Genomic DNA, 21,382 nt, shown 5'->3' with positions numbered 1-21,382 from the left:
ACACAAACGATCAAAAGCGACAGTATATTATAGTACAAGTAAATAGCCCGTAAGGTTTAAAACATGCAGTGCACTAGTGTACATTAAGTCTTACGGGAACTACTTGCACACCCTGTAACTTTAACTGAGTCTCTCTGTCACAATGTTTCTGTTTTTCCAGCTTCAACGGCAATTTAATTAATTTTAGTTTAGATTGTATTCACATGATGAAGGTCCTTTAATAAAATTCTATTAAAACAAGGACTGACTGTGAGTTGGGGACTTGTTGGAGGTGATAGGGCACAGACACAAGCCACAGAGGCTGAGTATCACAGGGAGGTTTTTGGGAGGGAGGGATGGTCAGAAGGTCCAAGGTCCCCTAACAGGTTAATCCAGCCGTGCCCCTCATGTACTACAACACAAGTGTCGCTGGTTTGACATTGGTTTAATAGACTGCTCTGGTGTCATTTTGCAGGCTGTAAATGTTCTCAGTGAGAACACCATCGCCACTAATGCTCACTGGTGAGAAAGAAAGCGCTGCAGATGTGAGAGGAGGGTGAATCTTTACAAATTAATTAAAAAACTGATGCAACAGACAATTCATTTGACGCCAGTAAGACCACAGTGCACCAGATGTTATATCATCTCTGTGATTGGTAAAACAGCTGCTTTATAGGTTCAAGCAACACCTGTCTCCAACCCTAACCCTGATTTGATATCTAATCCTGTCTCTTTGCTATTTCCCCTTCTAACCTTATTCTTACTCTACAAGTCCAGCTGCATAAATGCTTTAGAGTAAAAAAGTAACAGTCACATGATGATTATATGGTTACACAGAGTTAAAAAGGAGCATGTAGTGGAAAGGCCAGGCTTCAGAGGATCTCTTACAGAGGCATGATGGGGGATTACCTATTATTAGAGTGTCCTAGTGGCTTAAATTGCAAGCTAATCTGTTTGGTTTAAATGGGTTTCGTGTTAGTTGTTGTGTTTTTTCTTATGCACGATTGTATTTGTTTTTCTAACGACATATTAAACCTAATTCTGGTTATAAACGTGGCTGGAGTGTAAAACAATGCCCATATATCATCACAGACTTTTACTAACTTTATAATCATACATTATATGATTTTAGCACTATTTCACTCATTTAATTCAATCCCTTTATGTTATTATTTTGTATAACACATCTTCCATGAGCTGCTGTGTGTAAAAAAGTCATTTTGGGGATGAAGGCGACACCCAGGGAGGTGTGCCCAATGTGCAGATGGCGGTGCATTCATGCTCATCTGTTTAATCGATAACTACTCGATTGCACCTTCTCCTGGCTCACGAATGCGTGGGGTTAGAGGTCAGTCTACTTCGAAAGCACACTAATTTATAATTTGTGTAATTGTATTTTAATACCTAAATGCATTAGATTAATTGATTTCAGTTTGTATGCAAAGTCACTGTATTTGAATAGCAGCTATAATGTTGTCATATATGTCATATATACACACGCATTGGAATAAGATAAAGATAAAACAGGTTCGCAATCAGTTTTTCATGTTTTTTACATGAATGCCTCATGGGTGCACACATCTCCTACGTGATCCCGTCACTCAGCCGGGCTCAGTGATTGGCTGTTGTAACGACCACCTCGGCGCTGATTGGTTGGTGAAGTGGAGCTGGGGAAACGGGAAGCTAAAAAAAAAAATCTGGTACACTGAAGTGCTCAGAAGCTTCGGTCCCACATTTCTCGTGTTCGCGGAGCAAACGTTACGGCGAGAAAACGCACATCAGCTGGTCGCAGCTGTACGAGTCAAAATGGGGTGTTTCTTTTCCAAGAAGTCAAAAAGGAAGTCGGATAAAGAGGATCTGACGCCGACAACTACGACCGTCGACACCACGACGACGGGCAACGCGGTTCCCCTTGGCAACAACACCGACGAGGCTCCGAAGCAGTACAGCTGGGATAAGAGAGAGAAGGTAACCACGAGTTCACTGAAACAGGAAATTAATACTGAGAGGGCTGGCAGGTGCTGGCTGTAGCTGCTAACTCCGGTTTCCTGTTTAGCGCAACAGCCTTTAACTTGAGCTCTCACTCGCTTCCAGGTAGCTGGTACTCGTTCTCTAACTTCTTTTACACCTCGAACTTGCAGCTACATGAACATTGAGGTGTTTTTTAAATGAGACATCCTTCAATGGAAGCTGCCCTGCGCCGTGTGAATCTACCTGGGTGTCAGTGACCCTCTTGTTACAACCTGTAACGTTCAATAATGTCGATGTAGGTGTTTCTGACCCCTTTTCCCTTCGTGGTGCAGAGATAAACCACCACCAGCTGAGATTGACTGCGCAGTATCACGACACATGGTCGCGTCCCATTCAGTTCACTGTTACCTAACTAGCCAGGGGGATGCACTCGAGGCTCGTTGTGTGTTGACAACACTTGAGTTTTAGGCTCAACGCCCGCTCCCTGTCTCTCCCTCACATTTTGGTGTCCACAGTGATCTCGTTATCGGATTACTACACAACTTTGTGTAGCTCGCTGTTGAACAGCTGACCGCACTCACAGGCGTTAACCAAGCGGTGGTTCAACTTCCGTTTTGACTCATTGCGTGTTGCACTTCAGATGTGTAACATCAAATACTCCTCCATGTCAGTCACAACATAGCTCAATAACTTGCTGGCAATAATTTACACATACGGAATCCTATACAGTTTACAGTTGTCACTTTGGTTCCTACATTTGCATCCTCGAATGCTACACTGCATCCTGTAAATAGTTTTATAGTGTTGTATGTGACTTTTTTATATTAAGCTTTTTTTACTTTTTTAATTTAGATTAAATTACTGCTCTGCTAAGCTGAGCTGTCCTTCTCCTCCAAAACATTTCATTGCACCGTTGACCATGTGTTCACTTACACATGATAAATAAAACTTGAATTTGAAACTTGAACCACATGACCTGCAACTGAACAGGGTTATATGTCACATTTATCCATATCAACATTTTTATTTTGATACAATTTTTGGCCATGTCGCTTTACCGTTGCTTGGTAAAATCAAATAATACTCATATATGGAAAGCTTAACAGTTTTATTGAAACATAAAAAATACAATGCATCATTGGTTTAGGTGTATCTTAAAAGCTTAAATGTTCAATGTTTCATACAAAGGTAGAGGTGGATGATAGAGGTGGGAATCTATCAGATACAAGTGTGTCAGAAATGTTGTCTCTCTAAAGCTGCTTTCAGACATGCACTGATCTCCAGATATTCTACTGAAATTATCTGAAGGGGCTGTATGCGAAAAAGCAAATGTCCGAGTCAGTTGCTCCAAACCATCTCCAGAGTTGTTCCTTCCAGCTCCCTAGTAAATACTCTGCAGAGTCTCCAAATGAGCCCATCTGAGAATTCAGTGGCATATTAACCAGGGAATTCCCCACTAGCGAGTTGGCGCAATGATGACGTTTCTAACGCAGCAGATGCAAAACTGAAAAAAAAGACATCTCAAGATGAAAAAATGGTGCCATACACGTAGAAGACACAGATGAAGATATCAACTTGGAAAGACAATGGGATTCAAGAGTTCTTGGCAATAAGGGCTGAGGTTGTTGTAGATGCGCTGTAGACAAAAACATGTGGTTGGAAACTTTTACATTGTGTCCTGCAGGAAGCACCTTCGATGCAAACATAACCCCTCGCCTGAATGTTCCAGACATTTTCCTGTTGTCAACATGTCTGACTCAGAGATTCTCCTGCTACGTTCTTCACATGTAAATGGCAAAGTCCGGAGAAACTACTTGTTTAAATACTCATCTGGTCATCATTGGTATAGATTGGTACAGACTCTGTTCTGCAGCAGAGTTTCATACAAAAGTATCACTATTGTTGTTGGATGATAGAGGTGGGAATATATCTGATTGTGGTGTAGATCAGAAATGTTGTGCATCTCTAAATGTATTGTTTAAATACTCATCTGGTCCCTTTTCTCTTCACATAGGTTGATCCCAAAGACTACATGCTGACAGGGCTCAAAGATGTCACAGTGGGCCGTCTCCCTGACAAACTGAATGGGCAACAGTTTGTCATCCAAGAGTGTGAGAACTGCAACATATACGTGTTTGACCACTCAGCGACTATCACCATCGATGACTGTGTCAATTGCCGCATTTTTCTTGGACCTATCAAGGGCAGCGTGTTTTTCAGAGACTGTAAAGACATCAAGTGCGTGGTGGCCTGTCAGCAGTTTCGCACACGGGACTGTAAAAAGATGGAGGTTTTCTTGTGCTGTGCCACTCAGCCCATCATCGAGTCGTCCACAGGCATGAAGTTTGGCTGCTTTCAGTATTTCTATCCTGAGCTGGCCTTCCACTTCAAGGACGCGGGGCTCAGCATATTCAACAACAACTGGAGCAACATCCACGACTTCACGCCAGTGTCCGGCGAGAACAACTGGAGCCTGTTGCCAGAGGCTTCAGCGGTTCTGGATTTTGTACCAGCACCAGATGCCGAGTCTGAGTTCAAATCAGTGCGAATCTCCGCTGACCCCGCTCGCAGCATTGTGCCTTTGACAAAGGGAGGGAGACGTAAGGACAGTGAAGAGTCCTGCCTCTTTGTCTTCTTCGCTGGGGAGTACAGCACTGCAAATTCCCGCAAACTGATCGATGAGGTGAGAGAGTGAGGAAGTTTCGCTTAATTTAACACCTGATTGTGAGGTGTTGTTTAAATGGGGAAGTCTTTATTTGTATTTGAATATGAGAGGTAAAAGGGTGGTGGCTGTATGCCTGTCACCAGGAGCTCCACCCAGAGTTTAAGAGATTACTTACTGATATTAAGACAGGTTTAGGTAAAGTCACGTCATGTTGGAAAAGGTTGCTGAGCAAATCAAAAGAAAATCAACTATCACACTTGCAGCATTGTAGAAGGAACAGAAGTTTACCACAGAATCATAAATGAAGTTAAATAGTGAGGAAATCTAATCAAGCTTTTACCTCCACTGGTTTTGGATTCATCTCAATCTGAAGCTGGTTATCTGTCAAATCCAATCAGGTATGTGTAAACATGAATCTTTTTTATGTCCTCAGTGTCCTCTAAGTGTTCAGAGTAATATCATTTCTTTTGTTTAGCTAACGTGCTAAGATGCTTTCCTAAGATGGCTGTATGCTACTCGAGTATTCTAGTTATGTGTTTGCTCTTGTCAAAATATGCATTACTCCGTCACATAAGCATGAGACTGGATTTACATGTGGAATCTGCAAGACATTGTCACTCTGCATGTTGACATGGAGGATTTTTCACATGCTTGATGGTTCACTACAACCATAGTTATATAACCTCACTTTCTAAAATCTAATTCGAACAGGTGTCTACTAAAGGCTTTGTGCTGATCCAGACAAAGGAAGTCTCAATGCGACCTGAAGACGTGAAAAGAGTCTTCCAACACAGTGCAGAGGATCTCGTGGAGTGGATCACCAAAGGTAATTGGTGTGAATGCTGGCACAGCAGCCCCACTGTGGTTTTCCTCTTTCGTTATTACTTCCCTTCTTGTGTACATTTTTTGGTTCAAATTTTTTGTCCGTTACAGTTACGAACAACCTCTGTGTTTTTCAACTGTTTTCAACTCCTCGAACATCAAAACTTTCATCTCTTTCAGGACATTCCTGTTCTCGTTTTCTTATATCAACTCCTCATAGTTTTTGAAACATTCTGCTTTTTCTGCAATAAGTATTGTAGGCGTATAGAGTTGTCATATCACATTTCTTGGATCTTGGAGGTGTAACATGCTTACCTTTTTATAATTTTTCAGCTCGTCTCAGCAAAGCCTTTCAGCAACTCATCATTTACACCAAATTTTCAGCAGGAAATGCATTATCTCAAATGATGTAGTACATATTGCATATAGCAGAACACAGTGACACACCCAAAGCATGTGTCTTAAAATGCCTTAAATAGAGCCATTTACCATTGCTACACGCTCACATGATTTTTATTATTAATACTGCTCACTACCCGTTTCCCAGTTCCCATTTGGTAAATACTGCTGAAATCAGATGAATCAGTATTTGAATATGTTTATGAGGACTGGAATTGTGCACGATCCCCATTTCCCTGGTAAGCTGTTACTGTTTCCTAACCAAGGTGTGTGTAAATGTAACTGGACTTTTGCAAAGAGGAGGGAGACCTGTATTTAGCAGTAGTGTGAAGGTAACTGTAGAGCCGTAGTTGTTGCACCGTTGTTGTGCTGTAGGATTTTGACTTTCATATCTTACCACAAAAGGCCCTGTGATTGCCCTGGAGCTGAATGGTGACGGAGTTGTGGAAGCCTGCAAGAACATCGCAACTGAAATGTTCAGTGGCACCAAGGTAATTACACTTTGTTTGTGGCATCTGTCTTTTACCGGTCAAAAAATATTTTCAAGAACTTAGAGTATGTTGTGTTTCTTTTTCCCCCACAGGTTTTTGTCTCTGATAACAAAAACACATCCTCTCGAGATGTGGACAACTTCTTCAATTTTGCCGACATGCAGATGGGCTTGTGAATTATACAAATATCGAACAAACTGCTTGTCAGTCTCTGAATCTTATTTTCTTAACCATCTGCCGCCCAGATCTGGTTGAATGCCAGTGGTGTTGGGACTATTTGCCTCTTTTAAAAATAATAGGTAGGAATGGAAATTATTAAGGACTAGATTCAGTCTCTATCATCCAAAAAGATTTGCTGTAAACCACTTAATATCCATTAGTTGCTACGAGTGCTGTGAATATTTATATTTCTATGAATGTATTTGATAATCCTGTTGCTTTTATCGATTGTGAATGTAGTCTTTGCTGTAAATCAGATTCATTTTAATTTAAAGCGTTTGTTTTTTCATTACTGTCTGAAACCGTTGACACAGTGACAAAAACATGAACACAAGCCTGAGGCAAAATATTTGTAATAATAAATCATATTTTTTATTTCCTGTAAGGATTTATTTGTGTATATGGTTTAGATTGTGAACTTTTCTCTGTTTAAGATGTGTACATTTGAAACTTGCTGTGTAGGTGAGAAGGCCAAAGCTGAATTGTGAAGAGCTTGAGTGTATCTTGAATTCAGATCAATTAAATGTGAGTTACGCTAAAGTTGTATAAATGCTGAGTTTTGATGTAGGCAAATTATATTATTAGTTTAGAAAAAAAATATTTGTAACATTTGTTTTATACTCCACTCAATGTTTTTGTATAGAAACAATTTAATGTTCTCCATCGTCGTTTTTAGTAAAAGTGTCCTCATGACGACTTCAGTTCTGTTATGTATGAAATAAATCTATTTGATAATGGTTGTAGACTGACAAACATCAGTCAAGATATAGTCAATCTGTCTTTCTGAGTTACTCCAGTCACTGTATGTCTCGCTGTACATTACTGTATTTCTGGCTTTAGGATCATCACTCATCAGATTAGAGCTATAGTTTCCTCTATGTTGCAATAGAAGCCAACTGCTTAAACATTAGAGCCTTTTTAAACGTGTAGTGTGAGTCATGGAATCTTGAATTAACAAATGCGGTCTTTTCCAGTGAGTCACAGTTTTGCATCTTTAACTTCAGCTATTTGACTTCCACCTTTTTCAACAACATTTCATCGTTTAACTCACTACAAACATTCTAGGTTGCACAGCCAGCAGCTTGACCTCGCCCAGTCTGTGCTGGGGGCTTGTCGTCTAATCGTTTATCGAGAACAGATGTAGGTGAAGCTAAAAATGTATTAAATTACAAGAGTGACTGTGTGGTAAATATATATCAGCCTCAGTGGTGCATTTAATGCGGCGGGCAGGGGAGGTTGGTTCTAAGTACAGTCTCTTTTTATACTGCATGTAAAAGGTCTGCCATGGTTTAATTCCCTGTATAATTTTGGAGATAAATTAAGACTCCATTCATGAAAAAAATACATAATTACAACAAACACTACAAATTTAAGAGATCTGCAGTGTGTAAGATTAAGGTGAAGTGGTTCTATTGGCAGAAATTGAATATAATATATTCCTAGTGATGTTTTCACTAGTGTTTCATCTTAATTGTACTAATTGTTTTCTTTACCCTAGAATGGCCCCTTTAAATTGAAATACTTAAATTGAAATATTTAAATTATACACATATTATATATATATATATATTATTGGACTTATAAGGAACACATATATAACTTATTACTCCACTCCTATAATTATTTAAACATGATGGCTTAACCCCTCTTGCTTTTTATTTATGTGCTACATATGTATATTTGTGTTCCCTTTAGGAATTGCACTTGAGAAAGGTTTATGTCCCCCTTACAATAAGATGAGCTATCCACCCCTGGTCGCCCTGTTTTCATTGGTTGGGACCAGATTGTTGTCTTTGTTTCCACTGGGTGCGTGCATAGAGGTGGACGCCGGTGGACAAATTGAGCGTCCCCAGGATGGAGGGAACTCGGCGGGGTTTAGGACCCGGCGGGACGCGCGGTACAATAGAGCCGTTGTGCCGTGGTGGTGGAGGAGGACAGATCGCAGCTCTGGAGATTCCCAGTGAGGGGGACACACACAAACCATCATTTAACCCGCAGCCAGGAGCAGAGACCCGGTTTTCTGACTGTGCGCGTGCGGGTGGACGTGGCGGGACCGAAGCGGACAGCAGCGCGTGTACTGGAGGTAAGACGCGGAGGGATGTGAACAATATGCCCGTGTGTCCAGCGGGGCTCCCTGTGCCAGGATCTGCCCTGGATGGTTTATCCAGGCCACGGGGCCTCCTGCTCCCACTACTACTACTGTCTGCTTTCACTGGACCCTGCTTCAATGCGGACGCGTGTGTGATAGCCCTCTCTACATTAGACTGTGAAGCAGCTTCGCAAACCTCCGTCCTGCTGCCGCTAGGAAGTGACATCTTTGTATGGTGGTGGCGCCCATGTTTGATTTCTCCACAGCCTGCAGTGGAGCCCGCTCCAGGCCTGTGTGTGTTTGTTTGGCGCCAACCAGGCTCTTTGGGCAGGGCAGCCGCTCGGCGTTATTTCATTTAAAGCCCTCAATCTGCGTGTAGCTGCGGCTAACAATGTAGCCACGGCTAGCAGCTACATGCTAGCACATTACATGCCATATAAAACACACCGGAGACCACAGTGAATGATCCCGTTAACTCAAACCAGCGCTTTCTGAACGCTGTGACGTCATTTCCGTGCATGTTACATCACAGCCTGCAGTCACAGTACAGCTGCTCTCAGACATGCACTGAGATCCACATCATCTCAGACTCTCAGGTTCTGCTTTCTCTTCAGTGGGATGGGGGTTGAGAGCAGAAAGGTTTTAGTCAGGTAACAGAAACATGGATAAACTGCCATGTTTTACTATCTCTACCATCCGAGTCCTGTTTTGATTACATGACAGCTGTATAAAGAGACCCACCCCACTTTGATGTTATCTTGTTGTCCTGGTTCCAAATGTCAATGTAACAAGAGCAGGCACCTCCAGGTCTGCACAATGAGGAAATGCTAGAAATGGGGGAAAAAAGACAAGTAGCTTTCAGACATGAACTCCGGAGGATGTCCGCACAATTGGGTCTGCACTTTCTCTGGTGGTTGCCTGTCACACAGAGATTATTCTCTCAGACACGTTAACAATAACACAGAAGTCTCCGCTGCTTTCGGTGGTGGTGGGAGGATATGTATTATTTCTGTTGCGGAGATCACTTGTTTTTGTGAATAGCACATCGACACCGGCGTCAGGCCTTATCACCAAAAGCTCTCTTGAAAAAATTGGACGTTATCCAGAGTTTTTATTAGGGGACTGTCACTTGGAAATTTACGTTGTCACATACAGACCTTCAGGAGAATGTCAGGAGATTATTTGGAGTTCAGTGGTTGTCGGAAAGCAGCTTGACAAAGGGTGTCAGGTCTTTAAGCACTGTAGGTTGTTGTCTATCTTGAGAGTCGTTTAACATAATAGCTCTGTTAAACGTCTTTAAGAAACACAAGCAAGTGCAGTTACCTCCTGAAGATTAAAAATCATTATCGAGTGTCGAAGGCTACAATGGTGTATTGGGCCCAAATTGAAGAAAATAAATCTGAGATTTGAGAATATTGTCATAATATTACGAGTTCAGTCTTAATATTACAAGGGTAGTTTTATAGAAAATAAGCAGCAAGGAGAACCCATCCTCCCCAGACTTCCACTCTTATCTTATCTGTTTCTGGAGAAACTACAAAATCTCTTTAAATAGCTCATAGATCACAGTCAACCACTACCTAACATTTCCTCCTCTACAAAACTGAGACAATTTCCTCAAAGTCACTGTGGTTCTTTCTTCAGAATAGACAGTGTCTTGCACAATTGCTTGCAAAGTCCTGATACTTATAATATAAGTAAATATTTTAAAAAGTAAAACATAACAAGATGCTCCACGTTCCTCATTTAAACGCAAACAGGCTAATCTTCTCATACCCCCATCTAAAATGACACATGGTCTCAAATTTACAATTTTATTTTCATAATATTATGACTGTATTCTCCTTTTTAAGTGGCCCCAATATTCTGTCTCCCAAGGTAGCGTCTAGAAATTGCTTATTTTGTCCGAGCAACCATCCAAAATCTAAACATATTCACTTCCCAATTATATAAATCTACATGCTTAAAAAGCTAGACGAAACCAATAATGTTTGAATTTAGTTTTTAAAATCACTTTAACATTTAATCAAATGTCAAAAGGTTTCAGATTCATTTTTTCTTCTGAGAACACTGATTCTGATTTGTCTAAATATTAATTCTCATGAGGATTTCTCTAGTCCTGCATTACCTCTGCATCTCATCTGGATTAGAGCTGAAGAATAGATTTGCCAACATATTGATTTTTTTGATTGACAGGAAACTAATCCTATTTAAATTAATTGTGTCCACTTTCGGAGCAAGGCGGTCTTCAGTACTCTATCACACAGAGTTCAGTGTATTCAGACCAGGCATCTGTTAATGGCAGGTCCCTGGTCTTATGGTTACTGCTACACAGTTTGCTGCAGTGTGTCTGTGCTGTGTGACTTGTTCTTAAAAATAGCATAAAGTTTTCATCTACAAACATCTTGTACATTTACTTATAATATGATATGGAGTGGGATTGGCTTTATTCCCTCTCCCCTCCCACCCCTCCTGTCCTCATGAGGAATGTGAGGCATGTCCTGTCTGTTGAAACAGTGTACTGTATTGGGGGCTACACTGCGTTGAAGTCCCTACATTTCTTTTAAACCTTCATGGTTCAAACTGCAGACTTGTGATGATGAAAAACAAAATGGAAAGACAACCAAGGAATTAAGCTGCTGAATTTTATTTGAATTATTCACTGATATTGTTAGTGGGTTAGAATATTGGATATTTTATTGCACGGTTTTGGGCCAAACACTAATATGACAATGTAGACGGAACACATGCTTATTGTTTACATGCTAACATATTTGCTTATGTGACTCTCTTATATTTCTTCTTTGCAGGAATGAAGTTCAGCAGTTAAGGGTTTATTTTCTATCAGAGGAATCCACTAGCATGCTTTTCAACTTGAAATTTATGGTGAGTAATTATCTTTTCTCAACCTCTGTATCAATTTGAAATGAATAAGATGCTTTCAGACGTACACTGAACTCAGGACATCTGCCTGAAACTCTCCGGAGGGGCTGTATGTAAGAACGCAAAGAACCGAGTCAATTGCTCCGGACATTTTACAGATAAACATTTGATTTCCGCAGCAAAATGTATAAGTCATGTCCTGACTCCTGTGCCCAGACGCCACCCTGGCCAGAATTTTCTGGACATTTTCCTGTTGTTGTGAACATGACTGACCCTAATAATCTCCCGCTGCGTTTTTCAAATGTTAAAATTTTCCAGAGCTCATGTCTGAAAACGGCTTTACTTGAATTGAACAAATAATTTTATACCATCTTAAATGAACTTCTTTTTTAACCATGTTTAAAGTCTGTCATCTCTTCTGCTCTGCAGGATGTTACAGGATGAAACGTCTCAGGTCCTCAAGCAGCAGCGACAGTTCTGACAATGAGAGTGAGTCATTTGCCCCTAGAGACCCCACAGCCTGAACTGGACTGTATTTTATTTTCTCCTCTGCAATTTGATCAAATCTCTTTTTCTTCATTTAGGTCCCTCAACCTCCTTCTGCTCGTCCAACAAGTATGGCAGCAAACCTGAAATCCCCGCCTCCAACCCGAAGAAACCGGCTGAAGTAAGTTCCCATCGACAACAAGCTCTGCATACTGGGTTTGTTAAATGTAATGAGCAGCGTTGGACTGACTGTGTGCCGCCCCGCGTCCCCTCCCCTCTCCCAAAGGTGTTCAGAAAAGACCTGATCAGTGCCATGAAGCTGCCAGACTCACACCATGTCTCCCCAGAGGACTACTACCTGCTGGCAGACACCTGGAAGCAGGAGTGGGAGAAGGGAGTCCAGGTGCCTGCAAGTCCAGACACCATCCCAGAGCCCTCCGTCAGGTAAACACTGACTGTTATCAAACCCTATATCACTGTTTGAAGACCCTTGCAGTGTTGACAGATTTGCAATGTGTTTTCTGTGCTCAGGATTGTTGTGGAGAAGCCCAAGGAAGTCCTGTACACCCACCAGAGGAAGTACATTCAGTGCTCTTGTCAGGAGTCAACTGAACCAGGTTATGTCAACATCAAAGAGCTGGCAGAGGCCATGTGTCGCTACGATCTGGACGACATGGACCTCTACTGGCTGCACGGGCTCAACAGAGAGCTTGACCGCATGGGTAAGGAGCGAGATTGTAGAGGGATAATCCATCTTAAAATTCACTTTGTACAATCCCGGTGATGGATCACATCTACAACAGCAGACATCTGTCCCTCTGAGATACAATAAGAGCATTAAGATTTGAAATCATGATGTTCTTACAGTCTGGGCTTTCTCTGACCATGTGGACCTTTTTGTCTCTGTGTGTCTCCCAGGGGAGGAGCCCATAGATGAGCTGACGATGGAGCGCACCATGGAAGCCCTGGAGAGGCAGTGCCATGGCAACATGAAACACGCCATCGAGACGGTGGAGGGTCTGGGGATTGAGTACGACGAGGACGTTATCTGCGACGTGTGCCGCTCCCCGGACAGCGAAGAGGGGAATGACATGGTGTTCTGTGACAAGTGCAACATCTGTGTGCACCAGGTAAACATGAGAACACCTTTCAGCACTCAGGATTTTGTTAAAAATACAAAACACACAAGAAACCAGACACACATAGTACATTTGAAAATATACATTTTCCAGATAGATTAGTTTCAGTGGGATTTAAAAGTCTTAAAAACTAAAACTTTGGCCTTTTAGTCTGAAGTATGTTAAAAATATTACGTACTATGTCTTAAATATGTTTAAGAAGGTCTTAATTATGTTAAGATTTGTTTAATGCTACCTCCACCATGCATGTCTATGAATTTGTTTAGAGACATGTTTTGGCGAATTGTATAGTTCGTAATGTAACCATATGTTGTAGTTTTTTCTCAACGATTCAGATATTAGCACCCTTTAGTAAAACTACAAACAAGACCAAAGTGGAACTGATATTTACAAACACCCCTATCAGATTACTTTGCATATCGATTCTTACTGTCTCAGGCTGTAGCTTCTCTGCCTTCTGAGGGTTATTCTTTACTCTGTTACTTCACCTCATCTTCAATTAATGGAAAGTGTAAGTAATTCTGTGACTGATGTTCCGTCATATCTGTTGTACTTAACATAGGTCTTAAAAAGTCTTACATCTAACTTGATGAAACCATGTAAATATAGATGTGGTCATTTATTGTCCCAACTGACCATCATATTTAATAATAATAACCTTAGCATTTCCCACAGAATTCATTCAATCTATGTCGGTAGTGGGGGTGAATGTGACTGCGCACAAACGTCACTCTCACATGTAATAAATTCTGAGTGACAGGTACACAGAATAGAGAGTGAAAGACAAGTTCTCATGCGAGAGAGAATTTTATTGATGCCACTTGCAGGTACGAACACAACTGCAAATGAAACTATGAGGTCTGTGTGGACGGTAGCAGCTTTATGGACAATAGCGCGAGTGCACTAGTGAGTATGCACGGCCTCAGCGATGCACAAAGCTATCCCTTTTTGATTCATTATGAAACTGGGGTGGGGCAAATTAGAATATGGTGGGCCGCCACGGTGTAGATAATTAATGGAAACACTGAATTTGGATTTATATTCAACGTACCCAAGGCCACTTTACAGAGTAAGGAAAACAAAGAACCTAATAAATAAAACAAACCAGTACCAGAAAATGATAATAGTAGTGCACGCTGGACATATTGTAATCTTGTGGCCAAGGCTTTTGTGAATATGTGGTTTTTAAAGTTTTTGTTGAAGAGTTCCAGAGGGTGGTGGTGTCCTGTCACCATCAGTTCACAGGCTGGTGCGGGGGATGGAGGACAGTGTGTTCCAGGATGAGGTAGTGTATAGGGATGCAGGAGGTCAGACAGGCACGGGGGCAGGGGGCAAGTGTATGGAGGGAGTTATACGTGAGGAGGAGGAGTTTGTATATGATGCAGGACTTGACCGGAAGCCAGTGAAGATGGAGTAGGGTGGGGGTGATGTGGGCTTGGTGTAATTGATAACCCTGGCTGCTGGATTCTGGAAATACTGGAGCCTGACCAGGACCTTACTGTTTACCCCGTGCACTACTCCATTGCAGTAAACCAGACAATAAAAGGAAAAACAACGATTGTTAGTACCTAAATCTAAGAGTATTTATTTATCTGTTGGTACCAAATGGTTATTGGTTTATTGTGTTGTCAGGGAATGTGTCAATCACATAATGTTCTGACCTGCTCTTCTCTCCTCAGGCCTGTTACGGCATCGTCAAAGTGCCCGTTGGAAACTGGCTGTGTAGGACGTGCGTCCTCAGCATCGACCCCCAGTGCCTCCTGTGTCCCCAGAAGGGCGGTGCCATGAAGGCAACACGTGCAGGCACCAAGTGGGCACATGTGAGCTGTGCCCTGTGGATACCAGAGGTAAACACTTGTCTCCTCTCCGCTACCTCTAGACCTCACTAAGCAGTTTTACATTAATAAACCCCGTCAACAGTCTCATACCACACTGAATGTTTTGCTGCCCTGCAGGTGAGCATCGCTTGTCCTGAGAGGATGGAGCCCATCACCAAAGTCTCCCACATCCCACCCAGCCGCTGGTCTCTCATCTGCAGTCTGTGTAAACTGAAGACCGGTGCATGTATCCAGGTGAGTGTGAATCTGTGCATTCATTACTAATCGTTGGTGTCACCAGAACAACACAGTAAATGTAAACATTAACAGTGCTGTAAGTAAGTTTTCTATGCTGCCAGCTGTGGTTTCTCTGTGGGAGCAGCTGGTGGTGATGGCCACTTACTTGGTTTTAATACAGGCTGTGGGCAAAGTGTAAAAAACACTTAACAGCCTGCCTGAAACGCACACTTTAGTTTAAAAACAACAAAAATAAGCCTTTCCAAAAATTCCACTTCTCCAAGAAGTTAGTTGCTTAATCCTTCGAGGACATCGCAGTTGTAGTAATACATTCAAATACAATGGGGAAACAAGTATCCATGTAAACGTGTGTAAACCAAACTTGTGCATTTTTACTTTTCTCCATCTAATTTCTACACTATATCAGTTGCAGCTAAAAAAATGTTGTTAAGAATAATGAGGTGTCCAAATTTCCTACATAAGGGCAATTACAAACCAAATCATGGTAACTCAAGTAATGAAAGGAACATTGGTTTTCTTTAAATAACCATTCTTTCCCCTCCGCTCACAGTGCTCTGTAAAGAACTGCACCACTCCTTTCCATGTGACATGTGCCTTTGAGCACAGCCTGGAGATGAAGACCATCTTGGACGAAGGGGATGAAGTCAAGTTCAAGTCTTTCTGCCTCAAGCACAGCAAATCCAAAGCTGGGGAGGCCAGCCTGAGCCCGGCACGCTCCAAACCCCCCAGTGAGGTGGGGAAGATGGGCCAGCGGGCGCAGAGACTACAGGAGCTGGAAGAGGAGTTTTACAGTCTGATCCAGCTGGACGAGCTGGCGCGGGCCCTCGGGCTCTCTGAGCGCTTGGTGGACTTTATCTACCATTACTGGAAACTGAAGAGGAAAGGGAGCTTTAACAAAGCTCTGCTGCCCCCTAAAGAAGAGGAGGAGAACCTGGTGCTGCAGCCTCAGGAGGACAGCATCCACACACGCATGCGGATGTTCATGCACTTACGACAGGATTTAGAGAGGGTGGGTGCTTTATTTCTCACTGCAGTGTGTTGTACTCTGTAGTGCTGAGTCTCAGTTTTTTCTGCTTAGTCCAGGACATTTCTCTGTACACACAGTATTTGTTGCCTTTTATTCATCCTATAGTGTGCTTATTCCTAATGGGCATTTTGTTTTCAAGGAGGCTGACAGATTATGTGCTTGAATTCACCTTTTAGTCTGTTAACTCAGAAATCACATTTTACTATTGTAGATGCTGAGCAGTAGAGTTTGCATATTCTATATATTTTGTTAATGTTATTGATAAATATATCCATCACAGAAATCTCTCCACACAACCACAGTGCACTAAACAGCTTGAAGCTTCTGTCTGGCTCAGACAGAAGCTTCAGAATCATAGCTTATATTATATCAACAAACCGATCAGACTCAAAGTTACAAAACTAAATCTGAAAACCGGATAAATGTTTTCATAGGGCGCTATAGATGCTTAAGAGAAAGAAACAGCCACACAACATCACTGTGGTATGAACCTTAAAGTTGTTAACGAGGGAGGAGGAGGAGGAGGAGGGGGAGAGGTTCTCACAGTTTTCTCTTCAGGTTCATATCAAACACTCGTGAGAAGAGAAGGCGTTGCAATGTGACCTTCACAAGGCACGGGATTGGCTGGTTTACTACCACCCACCTCAGGGGACGTTGCTTCTGTGTGTGCTGTGCATCATAGCAGACCCGACTAATGGTTTATGAAATTAGTTGGCAATTATTTTTATTATTCATTTTAATTGATTAAATCAATTTACTGTTGCAGTCCTAGTAAAAAAACTAAAGGAAATGAAATGATGAACATGTGTGAGGAACCTTTTTACCTGACACACAATAATGTCCGTGTTCTGCAGGTGAGGAATCTGTGCTACATGGTGAGTCGGCGGGAGAAGCTGAAGCTGCTGCAGAGCAAATCCCAGGAGCAGATGTTTAACTTGCATGTGCAGCTAATGAACCAGGAGCAGTCTGCTGGTGAGAGGCCTATTTTGTTAAAGTTATCTGTTTGGTAATATTATGTTGTGATTGCCAATAACTGATCTGCAATGTTTTGTCTCCCTTCATCCCAAGGCCTTCCTGCTTCATTCCCAGTGGAGAATACACTGTTCCGTCCTCCTCCGCGGATTACCCTAAAGCTAAAAATGCCCAAAGCTTCAAATCTCGGAAATGGAAATTGCAGTTCCAAATCTGCTAATGGGCCACTCTGTCCGGACAATAGGGCTAATGTTACAGAATACACAGGTGAGGGGCTGGGTCAGGGGAAACCTCAAATGCACGGCCGTGGTCGGCGAGATGAGCGATCCAACGGCCGAGTGGCTTCCTCGAGCCACTCCATCAACCCAACGCTGCCTGTTAAACCAACCGGCAAACCGCTATCCCTACACGCTGCACTCCACGGCCACTCGTCCAACAGCAACGGCAAGCTGGACCAAGAACGAGCAAAGTCTAACGGCCGCCTAGAGAAGTTTGCGGCACAGAGGGACAGCTCCTGCCAGACTCCCAGTCACCAGGACACCTCAAACGACAAGAGCAGCTTTCGTAAGTCTGCCATAGAGCACTTCGGCAGGTCATTCAAAGAGGCGACCATTAACCTGGTACGGACCACAGAGGACCTGAGGGCCTCTGACAAACTGTCCCGCAAAGTGTCTGCCAAGGAGAGACTGTGGGCTAAACCCGTGTCTGAACACAAGGTGAAAAGCGTGCGATCGTACCAGGATAGTGACGGATACTGTCCCGACCTGGAGCTCAGTGACTCAGAGCCAGAGGCCAAAGGGAGGCACCAACGGCAGGTTGACACTCCAAGGGAAGGGGTCAGTCGGGGGAAACAGTCGCTGGGCTCCCGACACCCCATGCAAAGGTGACAGCTGTATTTTCTTTCTTTTTTTGTTATCGTTGTAGTTTTTTTACTCTTCTCACTGCCACTGATGTCTCCTGACCCTCTGGCAGACTTCCTAAGTGCCAGGCTGTCTCTCTGAACACATTTCAATCAGGGACCAGACCAAGACCCAGCGCTCACGTTGCTGTACACACGAACCAGAAGATATTTGATGGGTGCTGTCGTCGATAACAACCCCGTAGAGTTCACGGAGAAGCGTAGCTGTTACAGTGTTGATTTAACAGGAACAAATCTGTCTTCTGAGATTATCATGCTTGCCTTTTGTTTGTGGCCAGCATCACATTTTGTATTAAACAGCCCTGTTCCCCTGTACACAGGTTCAATCTGCCTTTGACTAAAACTGTTGTACATACATTGTTCAAATTGGGATGTAAATATTGTGTAACTGAAACACACATGTTCCACTTAATTGATCCTTCACTGTCACTGTGGCCAGATATTAAAACTGAAACGGCTAATGGGAATCCTGTAGAGAACTCCAGCAACTACTCCACCTGTTTCCATTGTTTTCCTCAAAGGTGACTGACATGGTGGTTTTTACATTCGTCAAATAGTGGAGTCATGTAATTCTAAAACGTGAATGCCTTTTGTGTAGGATTACACTTTCCCACAGTGAGGAACTTCAGATTTTGCAGGTGGTAAAACAATCAGGTTCTTGCCTATAAGGGAGAAAATGCCAGATAATATAACTACATCCGTCGGGAATGACTTGAAACTGGATGCATAAAGGCAAAGACTGAATACAGCTCTTCCCTCAGATAGTAACATGATCAGCCTTTATCACAACTGTTTTATTTTTATTGAAAATTGAGGAGCTTTGCCAAATATGAACCAATTTTTACTACAAAAAACTTTATTTTATTTAACAAAAAAGCTGAACGTCTCTAACGCAGCCGTGTCTTTATAAAAACAGCTGTACAATAACTGCCTAAATAACAAACATTGTAAAAGTTTACCAAACTGATTTAAAGAGGACATGTGATCACACAGGGCAGCATGTGTGGTGGTTAGCACTATTGCTTCACAGCAAGAAACTGGGGTTACATTGGACACTTCAGCTTCCTCCCACAGCCCCCCTCCCAAACACATGCAGGTGTAGCTTAGGTTAACTGGAGACGCTACTTTGACTGAATGTGGGGTGAATGGTTGTTTGCCTCTGTATGTTGGCCCTGTGACGCTCTGGGGACCTGTCCACGGTGTATGTCAGGGTGAAGCCTGCATCTCGCCCAATCTCAGCTGCGATTGGCTCCAGCTCCCTTAGAACCCTCAAAAGTAGAATCTGTATAGATGAAGAACGAATACCAGTCTCTATGCCTCCATGCATACGACAGCTGTGGAGACATGTTTCCATTTTGTCCGACCCTCAGACCCATTGTTGTGAACACGATATCTCAGGAACGCCATGATGGAATTTCTTCAAATTTGGCACAAATGTTCACTTGGACTCGAGGATGAGCGAGGTTCAGTATTTGTTTGTCAAAGGTCACTGTGACCTTCACAATGTTCTAAACCATTTTGGCCATAATAATTACAGCAGAATGATCATGGGTGCAGGGAGGTCTGGTTATGTAATATAATTCAACACCATAACTATGACAGAATAAAAGACTGTTAGCATATTTCACAAAAAGAAGTGTGTGGTATTTGTTTGGAACCCAGCTGCAGTATTCACGTAGCATAATTCAGGTGTAATGTCAGAACCTAACAGATTTTTTTCAAATATACCAATAAAGACAGTTGAAATAATTAGTTGCAAAGTGGGTGTTACACCTGAGTTGACCATTCAGAACAAGGTCGAGTCAAATCCCCTTCTCAAATAAGGGAAGAGGAAGCAGGTGAAACTGAATCTGTTTCCTCACCTCTAACACTAACTGAGAGCAGGGAGGTTTATGCCAGTGAGCATTACCAGAAGTAGACGCACTACTTGTTCCGTAAACCAGAAACTTTATATGCTGATGGGCAACATGGTTTTCAGCTCTGACCTACACTGTAATCATTTCACAACTGCATTGTGTGTGTGTGTGTGTGTGTGTGTGTGTGTGTGACTTTCCTCCTGTGCAGCATCAACTAACACTGTCAATGCATTTCTGTTCAGTTCACCTTCTCAAAACAAACTGTCAAGACTGACGTGGATTGTCAATTGTAAAACAGGTGCACAATTCAACACTCACACATCCAACACATTTTTTACCCAAAAATAAGGGCCCACATATGCATTTGAACATGCTATGTTATGTTTCTCCTTTGGAAAGTAAAGTTTTTAAATAAAATGTTAATTAAATAATTGTGTTCTTTCTGTAAATAGATGAATTTGATGAAAGTGGCTTTGTTCAGAAGGGTGGTATTAGGAAGGAAGACAGACAAAAAAAACAAAGGTTAGGCTACATGAAATGGTTCCATTGTTTATTATTTCATGATTTGTATTAGTTATTTAGATGGATGGCTAAATGTCGGCAGTGTCGAAAATAACAACTGCACAGTTTGTAGCCAGGCAAAGCATGCAGGCTATATCATTTCCACTGCAGACACAGAAAACCACAGGTATAACATTTAATAACATTAAATGTTATACCTGTGGTTTTCGGTCACCTTAAGTGTGTCAGTGTAACAGCACCAGGAAAGTGTTTACACTAAATGAAGAACAGCCATTAATAATGTGATTAGTTTCACATGTACTTGTACTAATGATACTCATCAGTTTGTCTGGTTTGCTTCACCACACTGGTTAGTGCTGTTTCAGGCTTTATTGATAAACTGAAGAAGCTGAGCAAGACCTGACCAAACCAAATGTTCACAAACAGACAGACGATCAGTTTCCGGGAAGTCTGTTTTAGCACAAAGGTTAACCTCAGATAAAATGAAACTGATGTAGTATGTTGAAATTGTTCAATCAAACAGATATGTTTTAGATATTTGCATATCTGGAAAAAGTGACAACATCTGACTCTGGTTGGGATTTGCAGATACAAAGGGTGTAGTCCTGCCTGTATGGAGAACAAATATGTGATAATGCAGGTCAGCAGTTCAAACTCATTCACCTCATAAAGCAAAGCTATGTCTTGTTATGACCTCTTTTCACATACCGCACATACGATGTGGTGTGTGTGTGTGTGTCCAGTTTGTACCCTGCCTTTAGTGGTCTGATGAGGTTACACTTTTTGAAGCAGTAATATATCTTTTGATCAAAGTTACCATCAAAGACACCGAAGTGTCTTGATCACTCCCTGGTAGCTGACTGGAGCA

General features: G+C 42.2%; 2 protein-coding genes across 3 annotated transcripts; both read left to right on the top strand.

Moving 5' to 3' along the window:
* Window positions 1-1,647: 1,647 nt before the first annotated feature.
* On the top strand, window positions 1,648-7,313 carry rp2 (RP2 activator of ARL3 GTPase). The gene is made up of 5 exons (XM_034583510.1): window positions 1,648-1,947; window positions 3,965-4,633; window positions 5,327-5,441; window positions 6,242-6,327; window positions 6,420-7,313. The coding sequence occupies exons 1-5, from the start codon at window positions 1,786-1,788 to the stop codon at window positions 6,501-6,503; spliced, it is 1,116 nt and encodes a 371-aa protein (XP_034439401.1). The 5' UTR covers window positions 1,648-1,785; the 3' UTR covers window positions 6,504-7,313.
* A 1,055-nt stretch (window positions 7,314-8,368) lies between these two features.
* jade3 (jade family PHD finger 3) lies at window positions 8,369-19,025 on the top strand. 2 transcript variants are annotated; one of them, XM_034583321.1, is made up of 12 exons: window positions 8,369-8,629; window positions 11,446-11,521; window positions 11,948-12,007; window positions 12,103-12,185; window positions 12,291-12,448; window positions 12,536-12,726; window positions 12,923-13,134; window positions 14,823-14,990; window positions 15,099-15,215; window positions 15,769-16,227; window positions 17,100-17,217; window positions 17,314-19,025. In XM_034583321.1, the coding sequence occupies exons 3-12, from the start codon at window positions 11,959-11,961 to the stop codon at window positions 18,102-18,104; spliced, it is 2,346 nt and encodes a 781-aa protein (XP_034439212.1). In that variant the 5' UTR covers window positions 8,369-8,629; window positions 11,446-11,521; window positions 11,948-11,958; the 3' UTR covers window positions 18,105-19,025. The 2 variants fall into 2 exon arrangements, with proteins under 2 accessions (XP_034439212.1, XP_034439213.1); XM_034583322.1 differs by having other exon boundaries at window positions 8,424-8,615; window positions 11,444-11,521.
* The last annotated feature ends 2,357 nt before the right edge of the window (window positions 19,026-21,382 follow it).

Source organism: Hippoglossus hippoglossus, chromosome 4 (assembly GCF_009819705.1).
Source record: "Hippoglossus hippoglossus isolate fHipHip1 chromosome 4, fHipHip1.pri, whole genome shotgun sequence".
Lineage (NCBI taxonomy): Eukaryota > Metazoa > Chordata > Actinopteri > Pleuronectiformes > Pleuronectidae > Hippoglossus > Hippoglossus hippoglossus.
Note: the sequence above shows the minus strand (reverse complement) of the source record. Positions and strands in the feature narration are given on the sequence as shown.

Bases quoted from the DNA above. Each gene is read 5' to 3' on its own strand.
- rp2 (XM_034583510.1), top strand. From the start codon at position 1,786: ATGGGGTGTTTCTTTTCCAAGAAGTCAAAAAGGAAGTCGGATAAAGAG. The intron at 4,634-5,326 runs GTGAGAGAGTGA...TAATTCGAACAG, and splicing joins CCCGCAAACTGATCGATGAG to GTGTCTACTAAAGGCTTTGT. The intron at 6,328-6,419 runs GTAATTACACTT...TTTCCCCCACAG, and splicing joins AAATGTTCAGTGGCACCAAG to GTTTTTGTCTCTGATAACAA.
- jade3 (XM_034583321.1), top strand. From the start codon at position 11,959: ATGAAACGTCTCAGGTCCTCAAGCAGCAGCGACAGTTCTGACAATGAG. The intron at 12,008-12,102 runs GTGAGTCATTTG...TTCTTCATTTAG, and splicing joins CGACAGTTCTGACAATGAGA to GTCCCTCAACCTCCTTCTGC. The intron at 17,218-17,313 runs GTGAGAGGCCTA...CTTCATCCCAAG, and splicing joins GAACCAGGAGCAGTCTGCTG to GCCTTCCTGCTTCATTCCCA.